The sequence below is a fragment of the Orycteropus afer genome, unplaced genomic scaffold (genome assembly GCF_000298275.1).
Source record: "Orycteropus afer afer isolate SDZICR_OR568_19922 unplaced genomic scaffold, OryAfe1.0 scaffold00177, whole genome shotgun sequence".
NCBI classification, from domain to species: Eukaryota; Metazoa; Chordata; class Mammalia; order Tubulidentata; family Orycteropodidae; genus Orycteropus; species Orycteropus afer.
The window spans coordinates 3,332,849-3,352,193 of NW_006921764.1; the positions used below are offsets into that span (position 1 = coordinate 3,332,849).

The 19,345-nt window shown below is 38.4% G+C and overlaps 1 protein-coding gene across 1 annotated transcript in view; it reads right to left on the bottom strand.

The window, feature by feature from the left end:
* ANKS1B (ankyrin repeat and sterile alpha motif domain containing 1B) overlaps positions 1–19,345 on the bottom strand; it is a 1,816,017-nt gene that overhangs the window by 598,781 nt on the left and 1,197,891 nt on the right. Inside the window, exon 15 of the mRNA XM_042781827.1 lies at positions 16,256–16,362. Within this exon, the coding sequence (XP_042637761.1) occupies positions 16,256–16,362 (107 nt within the window). The remainder of the gene's footprint in view (positions 1–16,255; positions 16,363–19,345) is intronic.

Consider the following 19,345-nt stretch of genomic DNA (forward strand, 5'->3'; position numbering starts at 1 on the left):
TCCAATTTGTACATAGGAAATTGATGCCCATAGTGGTTAAATGAGTATCCCACAGTCTCATACTGAGTAGGTAAGAAGCCAGGCTTCTGTGCCTTAGAATGCAATCCTCTTTCCAGTGCCCATTGACCATGCCTCTCTTTTCCATGCTTAACCTGATGATTACAAATGTCAAATGAACCCTCAACATGGTCCCGTAATCCTATTTCATTGTCCCAGTAAATGCTTTTTCTACTCTCTGAGATGAATCTTTAATATCTCATCTATCCTCCTTACACACCCTTGTCTCATATTTTATCTAGAAAATAGAAACCACTGAATGAAACTACTTCTATAGTCTCATCATCCTATAAACAAACCATTATGGTACTGGAAAGAAAGAAGTAAAACTATCTCTACTCACAGATGACATGCTTCTATATACAGAAAACTCAGAGAATCCACAAGAAAGCTACTAAAGCTACTAAACAATTACAGCAAAGTTGAGGCATAAGTACAAGATCAACACACAGAAATCAGTTGTGTTTCTATACACCAGCAATGAACAATCTGAAAAGGAACTTAAGAAAACAATTCAATATATAATGGTATCTAAAAGAATAAAATACCTAGGAATAAATTTAACCAGGGAGGTGGGAGGTTTTTCACTGAAGACTTTAAAATATTGCAAAAAGAAATAAAAAACCTAAATAAATGGAAAGAAACCTTGTGTTCATGGATTCTGAAAACAAAACAAAACAACCAAACTCACTGCCCTTGAGTCAATTCGACTCATAGCAACCCCTCTTTGGGTTTCCAAGGTGGTATCTCTATGGAAGTAGATTGCCCAATCTTTCTTCTGAGGAGTAGCTGGTGGGTTTGAACTGCTACCCTTCTGGTGAGCAGTCAAATGTCTTAGACACTATCCCACCAGAGATCATGGATTAGAAGACTTTATATTGTTAAGATATCAATCTTACCCAAAGCAATCTACAAATTCAATGCAATGCCTATCAAAACCCCAATAGCCTTTTTTTTTTTTTTTAACAGAAATGGAAAAGTCAATCTTCAAATTCACATGGAATTGCAAGGGGCCCAAAACAGCCAAAACATTATTAAAAAAGAATAAAGTTGGAGGACTCATACTTTCCCACTTAAAAAACTTATTACTAAGCTATAGTAATCAAACCAGTGTGGTGTTAGTATAAGGACAGACATATAGAACAATGGATTAGAATTGAGAATCCAGAAATGATCGCACACATACATGACCAATTGATTTTTGACATGGATGTCAAGTTCATTCATTGGGCAAAGAATAGTCTCTTTAACAAATGGTGCTGGGACAATTGCATTTTCACATACAAAAGAATAAAAGTTGGGTCCATAGCTCACATAATACATATGAAAATTAATTCAGCATAGATCACTGACATAAATATAAGAGCTAAAATCATAACATTCTTAAAAAAAAAGAAAACATAGAGGTAAATTTCAAGCCTTTGTTTTTGGCAATGAATTTTTAGATGTGACGATAAAAGTATGAGCAACAAAAGAAAAATAAGATAAATTCAATTTCATTAAAATTAAACACGTTTGTATATTAAAGGACATAATCAAGAAAGTGAGAAGACAACCTACAGAATGGGAGAAAATATTTGGAAATCATATATCTGATAAGAGTTTAATTTGAAGAATATATAAAGAACTCCTAAAACTCAACAACAATAAAACAACCCAATCAGAAAATGGACAAAGGTCTTGAATAGACATTTCTCCAAAGATGATACACAAATGGCCTATAAGTACATGAAAAGATGCTCAGCATCATTACATCATAGTCATTATGAAAATGTAAATCAGAACCAAAATGAGATACTGCTTCATACTGGCTAGGATAGTTATTGCCAAAAAAATAAGAAAGAATAATAAAGGAAAATTACATGTTATACTAAAATAAAAACTTAAACAATCATTATGGTATTCATCTTTTCTGCCTCCCCTCCTCTTAAAATATTCTCATCAAAGACCAATCTCTTTCTTTTTCTCTGGATTCCATATTCTCTCACCTTTATTCATTCAGTCAATCCTTTTCTTCCTCAATATCATAAACTTTCCTTTTACCTAATCATTCTCTTCAGTAGCCAAACACAAATCCCATCTTTTTCACTTAAAAAAATCCCCCCTTTGACCTCCAAATTAGCTTTCAACTACTATCTTATATCTCTGTTCCCATTCTCATCTCATCAACAAACAAACCAACCAACCCAGCTCTGTCAATAGTTGTCTATTCCTTCTTCAACCCAATGTAATATGTCTTATATATCTCTTTTATTCCATGACTATGCTCTTGTCAACATCTCCAGTGACCTCTATGTTGCTAAATTCAGTAGCTATCTCTTCTAGTCTCATCTACTTGATTTTTCACCAACATGCCATCCAATTGATGGCTTTCCCTGGAACAAGTTTTTGAGACACAGTGTTTCTTCTTTTAGTGTCTTTTGAGTCTGAGGGGTAAGTGGAATATAGGAGATAGAAAACTTTTGCCTTTGTTGGGTATCAGTGAGGTCACCTAAGGCCAATATGTGGAGTGAAAAGGGAAGAGGTCAATGGACAAACCCTACGGCACCAGCAGAGGAAGGGGGATCTACAAAGGAGACAGAGAACAGGTGGCCAGTGGGACAGGAGATGTTGATGTTATAGAAGCTGAGGAGGAAAGGAGTAGATGACAGAATGAAAGATCAAGTATAGGACTAGAAAAAGTGTACTGAACTTGACATTTAAGAGTTCATTTGTCACTGCTTACAAGAAACTTTAGGATGATGACAAAGGCTGATTGCACTGAGGCCTGACTGTACTGAGCTGAAGGGCAAGTCAGCAAGTGTAGACAGTTTTTTTGAGAAGTTTGACTGTGAAGGGAAGAAGAGTAAAAGAGCAGACATAGGATCCAGGGAGACTTTTGGGGAAAAAAAAATCAGGTTATATCTGAGCCTATTCAGAGGTTGTAGAGAAGGCTTACTCAACGGCACACCATTTCTGCAAGGACAAAAATATAATTCATTTCTTCTGTCCCACAGATCAATTAAGGTAACATATGTGTAAAAGTTTAAAAACTATATAGTGCAATAAGAATGTAAGATAGTATTATCATTTCTACTATATCATAACTACTTGGCAGGAAGTAAGTTGATTGCATTTTCAAGTATATGTTGTTGTTGGGTACTGTCAAGTGAATTTCAACTCACAGAGACCCCGTATTACAGAGTAGATCCATCACACAGGGTTTTCTTGGCTGTAATCTTTATGGGAGAAGATTCACAAGCTTTTCTTCTGTAGAGCCCCTGGGTGGGTTTGAACCAACTTTTTGGTTAGGTGCTGAGTGCTGAATTGTTGTGTCACCATATAACATCCTCTCCCCAAACCTCATTGTTATTCAGTCAGCAATTCTTAAATGTCTGGATTGGTGTGAAAGATCATCTGCTTGTTTCCTTTTGAAAGAGTGAGGCATTTCAGGAATAGAAGCCTACCATCCTATATGTTCCTGCTCACTTGTTCTGGGCTAGCAGACAAGTGGCTGGGTTATACACGCCCAGCAGATACTAAATGTTTGGCTCCCTCTTTACAAGATTTTTCCTTTCTAATAAAAGAATGTATAATATTACTCCTGTCAAATAAACTTGAGATACTTTATTTTCTAGTCCTCTTATTCCAAGATCTCCTTCAACACTCTGGGAGGACAAAACTAATTCTTCTTGCCAGTCAGCTACACAGACACTGGCTCATAAACCCAAGCTGTCCCACAATGCTTCAGATATGAATCCTAATTGTCTTTTCTCAGTCTGAGAGAAGGTAAAGGTTTAACAATCTGAAATTTAATTCTGTGGATTCAAGGGACAGAAATCAATGACCTGATATTCAGAGACCTATATTAATTATTCATTCTACTTTCTTCCTCCTCCTAATATGTATCTATAATTTATAAGTAGAGTCATAAGGGCTCTTGCTTCTCAATATTATTTTAGATCATATGCTCTTAAAAGAATGGGTAGTTCCCATTGTGATAATGCATGTTACACACAGGTTAGCTTGGCTGGGCTGGGATAAAGTCAGGGAGGTGAAGACAATGGCCAGTAAAGTTTGGTCTCTCTCTCTCTCTAGCCTGAATTTGTTTGCAGATCAAAATTTCTAACCATTTATAATGAAAACTCATTAGACCTTAGGAAGGATTATGCTATTACTGTTGTCAGGTGCCACTGAATCAGTTCTAACTCATAGCGATTCTATGTACAACAAAACACTGCCCAGTCCCAAGTCATCCTCACAGTTGTTGCTATGTTTGAGCCCATTGTTTTAGCCACTGTGTCAATTCATCTCATTGAAAGTTTTCCTCTTTTTTGTGGACCCTCTACTTTACCAAGCATGACGTTCTTCTCTAGGGACTAGTGCCTCCTGATAACAGGTACAAAGTATGTGAGATGAAGTCTTGCCATCCTTGTTTCTAAGGGGCATTCTAGCTGTATTTCTTCCAAGACAGATTTGTTCATTCTTCTGGCAGTCCATGGTATATTCAATATTCTTTGCCAACACCATAATTGAAATGCATTAATTCTTCTTCAGTCTTCCTTGTTCATTGTCCAGTGCTTGCATGCACATGAAGTGATTGAAAATACCATGGCTTGGGTCAGGCACATCTTAGTTCTCAAAGTGGTACCTTTGCACTTTAACACTTTAAAAGAAGTCTTTTGTAGAAGATCTGCCCGGTGTAATAAATCATTTGATTTCTTGACTGCTGCTTCCATGGGCATCGAAGGGTTATACTGGAGAGCAAAGCATGCCCTCCGTGAACACTGCTACTCTCGGTGCAGGTTCTCTTGTATGAATGTGATGACTCCCACTCACAGGGACTCAAAGTCTGAGGACACCTTTGACCTAGAGGTTCATTTGAATTTTTCTAACCCTCTATATGGTGAGAAGCTTCCTTTAGTCTGGACTGCTCAATCCTCTGTGCAAGGCAGTTTTTTTCCCCTTTCTCTTGCCTCTCTTCTGTATCACCATCATTACCATCCCAGAACAAGGACTGCTTATGCTACTTTTGCTTGTCGACAAAAAAAAAAACAAAACAAAACTAAAACAAAAAAAACCACAACCAAACTCATTGCCATTGGGTTGATTCAGAGAAACCCAGATGTGTTTCACCACTAACTCTTATTAAAACTTATCCTGTTTAGACTCAGATAGACTTGGGTTTGAATTTTAAATGTTTTGGGCCAGATATCAGTCTCCTTATGACCAAGTTTTGTTATTTGTTAAAGTGGAAAAATAATTGCACAACTTGTAACATTTGTGGGAGATTGAAGATAATGTGAAAAACAAAAAGTATGTAATAAGTTCTTGATAAATAGTAGTTATATTATTCATTTGGTGATATTTCCTTTCCTCCTACAAAACATTGGCTGTCTAATCATCTATTCTCTTAGGACTCTTCTATCAAATGGTTATTAATTGTAAAAATGACAAATAAATGTTTCTTAGAAACGTAATGTATTTAGGTACAAGCAGAGGTTCCAAAGTAAAATGAAAAGAGCATAGGGCTAGAGAGGTAAGAAATTCTTGGTTCTGATTTTGATGGATTTTATGTTGACTAGCAATGTGATCTTGTGTATGACTATCCGTGGATGCAAAGGAATAATTTATCAGGAAGTTAGCTTTTAAGACTGATGAAAGAAAAGTATTAGACTCTTTAGGCAACTTACATCTTATGGAAACCTCAAGTAGATTTAGTTTAGTTCAATTAAGTATTTATTGAATGACAATTACAGACTGTGCTTGGCAATGTGAGAAATAATAAACAAAGGATACACATACACATTTATTCAGGACCTACTATGTGCTGCTATATTGTTGTTGTTCTGTGTTGTCGAGTCAGACCCGACTCACAGCGACCTCTCCTTGGGTTTCTGAGGCAGTATCACTATGGAAGTAGATTGCCCCATCTTCCTTCTGAGGAGCGGCTGATGGGTTTGAACCGCCAGCCTTCTGGTTAGCAGGCAAGTGCCTTAGCCACTAGGCTACCATAGCTCCTGACTATGTGCCAGTTACTGTGAAAATAACACCGACCAGGACATTGTTCTTTTCTTCAGGGGAAAAAGTCAGGTAAAGAAACAAATAATTCAGCCCGATATTATAAGTCTGCTCCATAGAGGTGTGAACAGAGTGCCATGGGACTAGCAAATGGATACCTGACTAAGATTAAGGATCTATTTAAGGCTCCATAGGAAGGTCCTCTGAGCTGGTTTTTGAATTAAGAGTTACCCAGAGCAAGAATGAGTACAGGAGGAGAATATTCTGGGCAGAGAACAGTATATGCAAAGACACGGATCTGTGAGAAAGCGTGGCAGTTATGGGACTAAAAGTAATTCAACATGGCCAGAGCTTGTTGTTGCTGTGTGCCATTGATGCAGTTCCAACTCATAATGACTCTATGGAACAGAGTAGAACTGTCCCACATGGTTTCCTACGCTGAATTCTTTATGGGAGCAGGCTTCCAGGTCTTTCTCCTGTAGAGCTGTTGGTAGGTTTGAACCTTCAACCTTTTGGTTAGCAGGCAAGTGTTTAACCAGGGTTCCCTGGTTAGAGTTTAGAAAGGTCAAAAAACAAAACAAAACAAAACAAAAAACAAAAAACTGAAGACACTGGAGAGTGGGCAGGGTCCCCACATTAGTAAGGGAAGGCTTCATGGAGCAGGTGCGGAAACGAAGGCCTTGAGGAGTTGGTTCTTCTTGAACAGGCAGTTAGGAGGAGACAGGATATTTTAGGCAGGCGGGAACTCATGGGCAAAAGTGAAGATACTTAGTTGTTTCACAGTGAGGGTTCTGATCTGCTTAAAGCTGAAGTTCTTTTGAGAAGCTGTGGGAGATGAGGTGGGAAAGATAAGAAGTAGGATTATGAAATCCCTCAAAGGACAAGAAACACAGCAAACTTGGAGTTTTTGATGATATGGCTAGTGTCCTTTTCAGTGCCTGGAATGTAACACAGCTCATTAACGTTTGCTGAATAAATGAAGAAAGGGATGAAATAGTTTGTCTTAGTGAATTGAGCAGGGACAGGTTGGAGGAGTTTGGTTTTGAATTCCAGTCTTTGCTTTCCCTTAACCTTGTGGGGCCTCATTCTCTTCACTGGTAAATACAGGTGCGGTGTAGGGGATTACTTGGTATGGCCCTTCTAGCCATGATCTTTGTGACTCCCACCAGATGACTGGGTGAGATGTTGAAAATCTGAAGTGCTTGTGGCCCACCAGGGAGACTGGATAGCTTGTTAATAATGTGAATAAGGTGCATGGGACCTTTGTGTGGGTGGAACCATGGAAATAAGGTGTGTGGAACCCTAATGGGGGGATTGGTCAGTTTTGCCATCCCTCTAGGCTTAACATGAGCCATCCCAGAGGTGAAAAGGGGGGAATCTCACTACCATCAAGAAAGAAGAGCCAGGAGTGGAATTCATCCTTTGGATCCAAGATCCCTGCAGTGAATTTCCTCAGTACAGGAGATAGAGCTGTGACACTAGAGATGGTGAGAAGCAGCAGCTCAGAAACAATGGCAGTAGAGACAACACAACCAAGAGACTGACATGAGGCAGAGTGGTGGTCTTCCTGGCCCATGAAGCAACACAGCTAAGTGCCTCAGGCAGGAGGCTTACTTGTGGAGAGTGGTGCATTTATCCATGGAGCTAAAACACCTTTGTGACACTTGCTTGAGCAGGGCAGAGGCCAGGCTGAGGGGCTAAGGGCCAAAAGAGAGGCATGCCTGTGGACATGGCTGATGAGAGGCTGTCCTGATTGAAGAATTGTATCCTGAGCATTCCTGAACTTGAGTTAACCTGTTACTTCCCTAGTAAATCCTATAATTATGAGTATTATCTGTGAGTTCTGTGTGGTCATTGCAGTAAATTGTTGAACCCAGCAGAGAAGTGGAGAGTGCTGTGGGAGGGCCAGTTGGTGTCAGAATCGATGGGAGGTTGGAGGGTTGGAGGCATCAGGCTTGGGTTGTTGATATTGATCCTTTTCCCCACTTGTGAAGTTGGAGAAGTCAGATGCTGCCTCCACACCCTTTTCACAACAGGGATACTAATATCTAATGACAGAAATGTGGTCAGAATTAAGGTGTACAGAAATGAAAAGTCTGTTTAATATTTACCGAGAAGTTACCTTATGCCAGACACTGTGTCAGGCTTTGGGAATACAAACATAAATGAGACTCAATCTCTGCCTTCAAGGAATTCACTTTCTAGGGTGGGAGAGAAACACTTGAACAAATAACACAGCAACAATGCAAAATAATAAGGACTTCCACAGGGCTATGACAAAGGTGCTTCAGGTACATAGAAAAGAGAAAGTTATGCCATTCATATGACTAGATAGTATTAGTTAGGACTTCCTGAAGGAAGTGATGCTTAAGTGGAGTTATGAACAATAATACAGAATTAGTTGCGGAAGAGAGAGAGAGAGAAAGGAATTCCAAACAGAGGAAACAGCAGGCTTCCTCTGCACCTGTGTTTTTCTAGTTCTTAGCCTGTGCAGTTTCCTTGCACAAAGTATTCTTTAGGTGGTTTGGTTAAAGCAAAAACATCCTCTTTAGCTCTTGTCAGACCCCTGGAGGCTGGATCTTGCTTACTTATTGGCTGAAGTCCTCTTTAAACCAAACACGCCTCTGGAGCCTGGATGGAGCCACCTGCCTGATTCCCTCTCTCCCTTCTTTCTTTTCTTTTTTCCCTTGATCATTTGCTTCCTTCCTTCCCCCTTCATTAAACATTTACTGAGTTTCTACATGCGTAAGCCACTTGTTATGCCAGGAAACACAGAGGATCAAAACATATCTCCAACTCTCAAGGAGTTCAAAACTGAGTGCAGGGGCAACAAACTATAGCCTGTGGCCAATCTGCCTGTTTTTTAAATAAAGTTTTAATGGAACACAATCATGCCCATTCATTTACATCCTTGTAAATGATGCTTTGGTGCTATGGTGCTTTCATGCCACAACAAAGTGGAGTAGTTACAAGAGAGCCCACATTGCTCACAAAGTCTAAAAAATTCATTGGTCTATTATAGAGAAATTTTGCCAACCTTCTTTTAGAGTGTATGTATACAGAGGTGGTGGGAATAGAAAAAGAAGTAAATAGGTAATATAACATAGTAATGTAAGTGCTAAGAAAGGAAACTACAGAGGAAGTGTTCCTAACATATATTTGGAGAGTTAGAAAAGGTTTCTTAAAAGAAGTGATAATTAGGTTACAAGCTAACCGAAGGACCTAGCCAAGTTCAAACCCACCAGCCACTCCTTGGAAGGAGGGTTGGGCAATCTACTTCCAAAGTGATACCACTTCAGAAACCCAAGGAGGGGTCGCTATGAGTCAGGTCTGACTCGATGGCACGTAACAACAACAACAACAACAGCCAAGTTAAGAGGGCGAGGAGGAGCATTCTAGGCAGAGAGCAGCATGTGCAAAGGCTGGTCAAAAGAAAAATAGGTGGTTCCATAGAACTGCAAAGAAAGGACATGGTAAAAGATGAGGCTGGGAATTAGGTTGGGCCCAGGACATGAAGGGCACTGAAAGCCATATTAAAGGGGTTGGGAATATTTTATAATCTCTCATAGGCGGCTATGAGTCAGAATTGACTAGACGACCATAGGTTTGCTTTTTGATTTATACGTAATTGAGAGCTTTTGAAGGATTTTCAGCAGAGGAGTGTAAGTGTTAAAGCAAATGTGTGCTTTAGAAAGATCACTCTGGCTGCAGGAATAGTTAAGATTTGTTAGGCATTTATTCTGGGCCATATCTGTGCTAAGTGCTTGCATGATACATGCATATAAAATATTTATTGATGAGCCAGGTAGAAAAAGGTAGAGAGGGCAGATGTGGAGGTATGAGAACCAATGATCTCTCTATGGGCTACTAGGGTAGAGGACCACCCACATGTAGAGACCTGAGGAGGGTGGGAGAACAGGAGTGATTGGAAAGGGCAGTGTCATGTCTTAGAACCATGAGGGGAGTAAATATCAATGAAGCATGGATAGTGCAAGTCAGATATTATAAAGAGGGGAAAGATAAATAAAGCAAGGGAAAAAGAGAGGGAGAGGATTTGGCGAGAAGCAGGTCACTGCTGACTTAGAACAATTTTAGCGGAAGAGTTGGGAAGTAGGCTGGATTACAGAGGTTAAGGAGTTAACCGAAAGTGAGAAAATGCAGGCCATTGCCTCTAAACACTTGTTTGTGAGATTTTTCCTTTTAAAGAAGAAAAGAAATATGATGGTGGTTGGATATAGTAACATTAGACTGTAATTCAGCAGTTTGGGTAAATTCATGAGGTAAATTCCTCATCCTAAATATCTGGTCATTTGATGCAATACTTGAGATCAAATTATGCAAATATGCTGCATGACTAAATTAAAGGCCAATTCACATGAGCTTTGTTTAGAAATGGGAGTTCTATTACTGTATGATTAGAAAATAGAGCAGCATATTTTAATGCTTGAAAATTTAATCAGAGTAACTTCCAGGTGGAAGAAAAGGCCGTTTTTGCTTTAGTATCACCAGGTTAGATATGTGGCTAATGTTTTCTCTGACAGGCTTTCTTCCGAGATGGCCTTGCTTCCACATGCCCTCATTTCCGGCAAGAAGCCTTTCTGCTGCCCAAGCCATCAGTCTCCTTCCAAGGCTAATGGGATATACACGAACAATTAATAGTTCTGCCAGCACCAATATTGTAGCCTGCATCTTTAAAGAGCTCGAAATATTAAATAACAACTCACAAGAACATTTTGTCTAGATCCTTCATTAGACTGATTTTATAGATGAGTAGATCGACTCGTGGAGGGATAGGACAGTGGAAATGAGTGGTCTTCCTTTCATTCTCTCTCCCACCACTCTGAGGCTGTTGCCTATTATATTTTTAATTAAGCTGCTGTTTATAAAAAATGACTCCCTCTTGGTGCTGACTTTTAGATATCAACAGATTTTAAATGCCAGTAGCTGAAAAAACGATGCGTTTTTGCAAAAGTGGGTCTGTAACCACTAGCCTTTGATGAATTTAGAAAATTATAGGTGCATGTTGAATATGAGGCCACCCACTCAGCTCAGAGATTAGTCTTTCAGAAACAGGAAGTCATAGGGAGTATGACAGGTAATTTTCTCCTGTACCCTGAAACCTCAATCACTTTATAAAATTTTCCTAAATAATATTTGAACAAGAAATAATCGTGGGGGTTATTACTGTTCTTTGCCCTCTAGGGACAGTTTATTTTTCTACTTCACTAGTTTAACTTTTTATTTGGATCATGATATGCTACTAAGATACTTAAAAGGTCATTTTATCAGGCCAACTGCAAAGGGTGCTCTTATTATGGAAACCTTATGTAAAAGTGTGAAAAAGAGGTAAGTCCTTTAGCAAGCAAAATGTACCATGAAGATTGAAAAAAAAAAAAAAAAAAAAAAACCCAGTTTCAATTAAATACTTATAGATTTGATCCTTCTGAAATCTTTTGTTCAAATGGATGACTTCTAAGAACACTGTGGCTCCATTTCAGTGTTGAATAGGCCGTACTCACTTTGGCTTTCAGCAAATCCTGTACAAATGCTATCCACCCAAGTGTATAAAAAAATGTCAATTCATGTAGGGTCCCTGTATTATTTTTATATATGACTGTGTAAAGTCTACATTTTGGCTATTTTAACAAATGTTAAAGAATCTCAAATCAACCTTGATGACAATTGCTGGAAAAACAGTAGATGCTAAAAAATGAGTTGGTAGAACTTCATTCTTCTTCCTTTTTGATTAGAGTTTACAAATATAACTGCCGACTAGTTATCATCATCTATGAGGCTATGACTCAGTCCTCTTCCCAATAATATAAAGTTCTTAATACAGTTTTTGGACTATACGTCTACCATAACACTGCCAGGGTTTTCTTGTTATCATCATCTCCATCTTCCTTTGCTCCACACTAGGATAGATTTCACCTCTTCCATTGCCTACTGTACTCTGTTACTGGAAAAACAATTGCTAGTGGGTTCAAATGCCAATGGATGGTGATTATACAGAAGAACACAGGCGAGATCCCTGGGATATTGCATGTGTGTATATACAAATAACATGATAAAGCTAAGGAAAATACTGTACCTACTTGAGAGCCAGGACTGTTTCTTGTTCATTGTTACGTAGCTAGTACTAAACACTATCCCTGATACACAGGAAAGGTTTAAGGAGTGTTTGTAGAGTGAATGAGTGAAGGGTACACAGTGGCAAAACGAGGCTTCCAGTTTAAAAGGGACTGGAGGTATGTATACAACAGCCTGCAGAACTCACTGACTGATTTCTACGTGCACACATTATGCTAGGAGTTGTGTGAGAAAGGACAGAAAATTGATTGCAGAGAATGTGGACTTCCAATCTAGTTGGGAAGACAAGATACATCCAAGTGAAAATGTAACTCCTAATTCTAGGGAGTGAGTAATGACATGCCAAATGTAATTTCTCATTCCAAATGTATCCACTACATGAGTTCAGAAAAAAGAGAGGCTGTATAGACATAGTCATCAAGGAAAGGTACGTAAACAAGGCAGGAATTGAGTTAGACCTTTGGGATAAAAGACAGAGGAGACAGGAAGGAAGGAGCTGTCCGGAAGCAGAGAGGAGAGAGGACAAATGAACAAGGTCTCTGAGACAAGAATAAATTGATTGAGACTTAAAATATAGAAAACAGTTATAAGACTTGGAAAAAGTAAGATGATGGTTGAAACAAATACAATAAGGAAACAGAATCCTGTATACTTTGTATGATAATCAACTACTTGGTAAGAAAAAAAAAAAAAAATAATGCTGAAACTTATATCCATTCTGTCTGTTCCAAATGGGGGAAAATAGATGGGGTGCCCAAGAAGCCCGGCAGCATGCCTAGAGACTAGTGAGCAGCAAGTACCCCAGGCTAACCAAGAGGGTGGTGTTGGTGTATGACTGCAGGGGGGATGAACAGATACGGTGAGACCTGGAAAAGTCTTCAAAGGATTCTTGAAGGAGCTTTTGATTTCAAACCACTGAATCAAACACAGATGTAACTTTCCTAATGTTTAACATGACCTGATATGCTTTTGTACTATTTTTGATTGTTCAGACTTCTATGTATTTTATAGTTTTAAAGGAACAGACAGATCCAAACTGTCTGTACAACTATTCTGCAAACCAGAACCAAACACATAAAGAAAAAGTTGGGAATTCTGCCTTGAAAGTCAGAATTATTGAAAAATAATTCACACACTTATAAAATCAAAGATAAGCTATTAATAGCCTGAAGGAGAAGCAATAATTCATAGATATTTAAAAGAAGGTCGTTTTTTCCCTAACCATATCTAGGAAATGATCTAAGGCATCTTTATTAAGGTTAATCATAGCCCTGTGGATAAACCATCCATATATCATGTGTATGTGTGAGAATACATAGAACAGATTTAGAAAAAAATGTTAACACTTCCAATAAGTACTTTACTTTGAAAGTTACTTATATGGGCCCTCTAAAACCACATTCATTAATGAAAAATTGATTAAATGAAAAAAAAAAAATGTAACTCCTGAGAATGTTTTCTAAATGAAATTTATCTATGCCTGAATGTAATATGCTGTTTCAACCAACATTAATTATAACCTCTTGATGTCTACTGTCTTGTTTTAAAACGCTAATAAGACCTGCACTACATCATGGTTAATAGGAGTGTGGTGGTTGTTGCTTAGGCAACAGGATGAATAAATGCAGGTCAGAATGTACTTAAAGAAAAACAAACGCTAGAATATGATACCAAATGGAGATTAAGTAGCTCTGACAGATTTTTCACCACGAGAAGGAAATCTGTTTCTTAATTAAAGTGAGTCAATCATATTAATGTGCTTTAACTAAGTTCATAATTAAATAGACTATGGGAGATCAATACATAATTTTTATAAAGTAGAAAATCATCTTTCGTGATATTAGTAGCAAACAAATAATGCAAGCCAATGTGTAAAACACCAACCAATGATGACATTTTATGATTTACTTCATTTTCATTATCAATTCATCTATATGATAATACAAAGCTTTTTTTTTTTTTTAATCAATTCTGTCTCATGAAGAAAATATTGATTGACCCACCTGAATTAATAATGCTTTATTATTTTCTGGAAAATTATTTATAATAGTTGGAATTAAACAAATAAAAAGAATAATCTATAGGGAATATCAGATCTTGGTTTTGTCACATGTCCCTAGATACATTTTTGTGTGTTTATACATAATGCATTCATGAATGGTTTTTATGATCTCTCTTCAAATGCTTATTTGAAACCTGTTTGATTAACCTTTCAGTTCAAGGCTTTCAAAAGGGGATTATAATTCTCCACAGTGTTTAACATTCAGAAGAAAATGATGCTGAATTAAAATCATTTAGACTATCCAAATTCTCTAGGGAATCCAAAGAACCAACCTCTCAAGGGATCACAATATATGTGGACAAGAGTTTGGGGGTGGGAACGGGAAAGCCCTATTTTAAGTAATGGTAGGGAGAAAGAATAAAGACTAATAATCAACATGTGAAGTAAATATAAACATGGGTGAAAAGACTTTCATTAAGTTTGATAAACCAAATACCGAACCTGTTGCCATTATAGTGACCCCATAGGGCAGAGTAGAACTGCCCCGTTGGGTTTTCAAGGCTGTAACCTTTATTGAAACAGACTGCACTTCTTTCTCCCATACAGTGGCTGGTGGGTTCGAACCACTGACCTTTCCGTTAGTAGCCAAGCGCTTAACCACTGTGCCTCCAGAGCTCTTTTATGTTTGAATAGTTCCTCTAATTCTTAGTGGCATTTGTTCAGTGTCCTAAGTCTGTCCTAAATCTGTTCTGTGTCAACTGAAGAACTTTCACTTTTTCCTGCTTCAATACCTGCAATATCTTGTCTATCTAATCAATGGCAGTACTCATTAAACACAAGAAAAATAGCAGCTACGTATTTCATTATAAAAGGACAGGCTTATAAAGGGCTTGAGATACACAATAATTTAGAGCTCATATGTTTTACCGCATTTATGTGGGTTTCTTTTTAAGCTCTCTGGCATACATATTTTGGAAGAAGAGGCAGAAGTTTAATAATTTTAATACTCTTCTGAGCCACAACAGTCGAGTCAAGCTTGAAGAAGAAGAATCTTGGAAATAAAAAGACCTGACTAGCTCTCAGTATTTTGGTATCAATTCTGGTATTAATAAGCTGTAGGTGTCAGACCTAGCATTTTATTTAGAAACGGTTTCTACAAGGCATTTCTGTGCTACATGCCTATGTTATGTAGGTCTCCCTAAATTTAGGGATCAGTTGTATGTGTAATGGGACCTTCAAAACAAGCAAAGGTAATAAGGGCTGTGATATAGCTTAACAAGGGAAACTGATGAGCACTTGGGGAGGTATGTGAATAATTAGAAAGCTGTATTATCCACCTGCACATCTCATTCCCCTTCCTCACCTATATTCACCACAGTGGGAAGTTTGCACACACCAGGTTTATATCACCTGGAAACTAGAATCCAGAAGTATACAAATGTACTTAATCCATCAACCTCTTTTTCTAAACATTCACAGCCAATTGACAGAAGTGTTCATCTTCCACCTAAAGTAATAAACAATACCTTATCACTCTTCAATCAGCATGTGCAAGGAAGTGAATGCTTCCCATAACTGACCATCCGAAGCAGTCTGCTAAGGAACTGAAGCCCGTCCACATAATTGAAACTGCTTATTGAACAATTATCAGGGGAAAAAAAAAATCTTCACACCATAAACATCACCAATCACCTAATTAATGGTTAAATCCTGACACTCAGATGAAATAGTATGTTTTAAGAATCCAGAATTAGCTGAAGAGTGATATAAGCTTAATGGGGTATTCTAAAATTACAAATACATGAAAATCACACAAAGAATGACAGGGAGAATATAAATGCTAATCTTCTTTCACTGCCTATAAATAGTACTCTCCCAGTTCATTCATAGGATCCATATGTATACAGATGCACACCGACCTCCTTTTCAGCAGGTGTCTAAACGTACACAGTAAGTTCAGTCCTAAGGGCATCCGATTTTCTGATGCAGTTACATACATAAAACTGATCACTTTTGGTGCAAATCTGGCTGCCTCTGAGCCATGTAAGACACATAAGAAGCAAAGACAGACAAAAGGCAGCTCCGTGGACACAGAGAGCGTCTTACCATAAACTGCACATTGTCAAATCCATTAGCCATCAGGTGGTTCTCGTACTGAGGTAGCCCAATGCTTTCCAACCATTGTCCCACTGTTTGGACAGGGCATCTGGGTCCTGTAAGAGGATGAAGAGGGAAGCGTTTAAGCAGGGAGTAGCCGTCCACGGGGTAATAGCGGTAGTCCTGGGCTGAGAGGTGGCATTGCCACATCATGCTCCTGGGAAAGTTGCTATCGAAGGAGCCCGCCAGCTTGACAGATTAATGTTCTCAGCGAGAGAGCAAAGTCAGAAGTAAAACATAGTTTGCCAGGCAGGCTGAGGAGTATGACTTGATCCTAGCTCCACATTTCTTACATATTAATCTTTACTACCGACCAGTACGTCATACAGCCCCCAAAACCAGGCAGCAGAAGAAGGCATATCAAGCTGTCAGCTTAGGCTGGTCTGCATTCTATGTGATTGTTGGAGTACTCCACAATGAGCAGTGCACGGCCAGCAGCCAGGATTCTTTTTATCAAGTACTCCTACACTCATCAGTATGCAGCCCCATGCTCCGTGCTCCCCCTCGCTCGCTCCCCTTCATTACCCAGCCCAGGCTACACCTCGCATTTTCAATAATAGCCATCAGATAAGGCAGATTTTTTTTGTCTGCAAGCTGTAAGCCTGCTGCTGCTGCTTCCTCCTACACACCCATCCAAGCGTCAATCTTGAATGATGAGAGCAGTCAAAACAAATGCAGAAAATAGCAAGATTCAAAAGCAAACCAAAGTGCTTAAATCTGAATTGAATCTTCATACTGGTTATACGTGACAGAGCTATTTGTTGTGGAATTTTACGTTTCAAAAGACACCAGGAAATGCAAAGCTTTAACTATAGCTTAGAGCACAGCTCAGCCAGGTTCCCTATTGCCTTTTCCTTTCTTCTTCTTCTTTTAAAAATGCAGCACAGATAAACGTTTCTGCTCTAAAGCTTTACAGTGTCTGGAGGATAATTATTCTTTTTCGTTACCATGCTATATCAAAACGAACCTCTTGAATTACTGCGAGATACAGAAACTGCATTACTGTCTTGAAGGCAACACTATCTTGTTTGCAGGTTGTCTCCCCCAACAAACAAAAATATTTTAGGCAAAAGAAATCCTTTTCCCTGACCCTGATATTTATAACAGTCTACCAGAGTTACCATGCTAAATTAGCTATAAAGGTAACATTAACTGAGTGGAATGTTTTAATAAAGAAGAAGAGCCCTAACCAAAAATAATTCAAGAATAACAGATGTAAATGTGTGAGTTTTACTGAATGGCAGGCAGACTGCATAATTTATTTAATAATTGGGAGAGACAAGATATTAATAATAGAATGCATAGGACTAGATTATCAGAAAGAAAAGACTCTTAAGATTGGGAGAGAGACCATACAGAAAGGTGAGATGAACTTTCCTCCTCATCCAGGAATCCCTTGTCACAACGTTCCTGGAAGAGTATCAGCCACCTTCTGCTTGAACAGTGCCTGCAACTGAGCTCTTATTACTTACCAGGAAGTGTCCATTTATTAGAAAGATATTTTGCTTTCTACCTACTCCTCACTGGCTCCAGCTCTGCCTTTGGAGTTACACTGATTAATGCAGTGTCTCGTGCACATAAAGTGCTTTTAAAAAGTTAAACGTAATGATCTTGTACCCCCACAACAGTGCCTGACACATGGTAAATGCTCAATAAATATTTATTGGATAAGTGAAGCACATCACCTTTCTTCTTTCCTCAAACTTCATCCTTCCCTGTTTCCTTTCTCTTTTTAAAAAGACATTGTCAACCTCACTGGCACACAGACATTAAATGTCAGGACATCTTTCACTCCCCCTGTCACTGCTGACATCAGTTCCCAAGTCTAGTCATCTCTCATCACTGTGCCTCTTGAATCTATGCCTGTTTCTATTTCCTGTTTCATGTCGATGGAACTGCCACCTACTTTGGTTTGGCTCTCTCAGTTCAGGTTCACCTGGGCTAATGCAACATGGCTTCCTTATTGGTCTTCCTACTGCTGATATTTTTGTCTGTCTTATACGTGTCAGAATAACCTCTTGAAGACATAGTTTTATTATTACTCCTGGTTTCAAAACCAGTCAGTGGTTTTCAGTCGCCTTCAAAATGAATTCCAAGCCCCCTTGATGACATTCTGGGGTGTTCATGATCTACTGCTAATTGTCTAACTTTATTGCACTTCCCCAGCTCTCCAGCCAGGTGTGATTACCTGCTAGTCTTTCAAGGCTGTCTGTGATGTGCTTTTATTGGTTTTATTATGGCCTCACATTTCTGCCCAGTCTTTGGCTTTGGATCAGTTGCTATTTCCTTTATGAAACTTCTTTTAAATTCCCCATAACAGGAATATATCTCTTCCTTCTCTGTTTCACATAGTATTTTCAGACTCTCTAGTATAACAAATATTTTCTGCCTTATAGTTATTTGTATATAAAACTTATTTCTTGATACTAGGAACTATGTTTTGCTAATATTCCACATAGTAAGTAGTTAGTATGCACCTGCTAAACCAAATAATATAGTATTCAATTCACAAGTCAAACTACGTAAAACCCTCCTAGTTTCAGTTGTATTATTATTATATTTTTTTAAACACATCTCAAGTGTCTGAAGTCTCTATGTAAAAGAAAATAGTCAGGTTTTTAAATAAATTTTCAGGTCTGGATTTTTGTTCAACACCCTCATCTTCTTTTTCAATAAGCACCTGAGATTCCCCTGGGTGGACTGCATTGCACTTGACTATAAATCATCCCTGATTGGTTCTAGATCTTTTAAGAAGGTCAAAGAGTTTGCAGCAGTTTAAGAATTAATTTTAAGAGATTCTGGTTGCTCAATGTAACCTGTATGAGAAGCTGAAAACAACATGCTATTTGTTTCTGGCCATCTTTAAAGATGGTACAGGGTAGAGTTAAAAGTAAATCTCATTTGCAGATTCTCTGAGAATCACATCCACAGTATTTCTTCTGATTGTTTTTATAAGTAGATAGATAAGCTATAGAAAGATTGAGAAAATTTGATAATAATGTTTTGGCTTGGCAAGGCATACACTGATTGGCCAGCTCT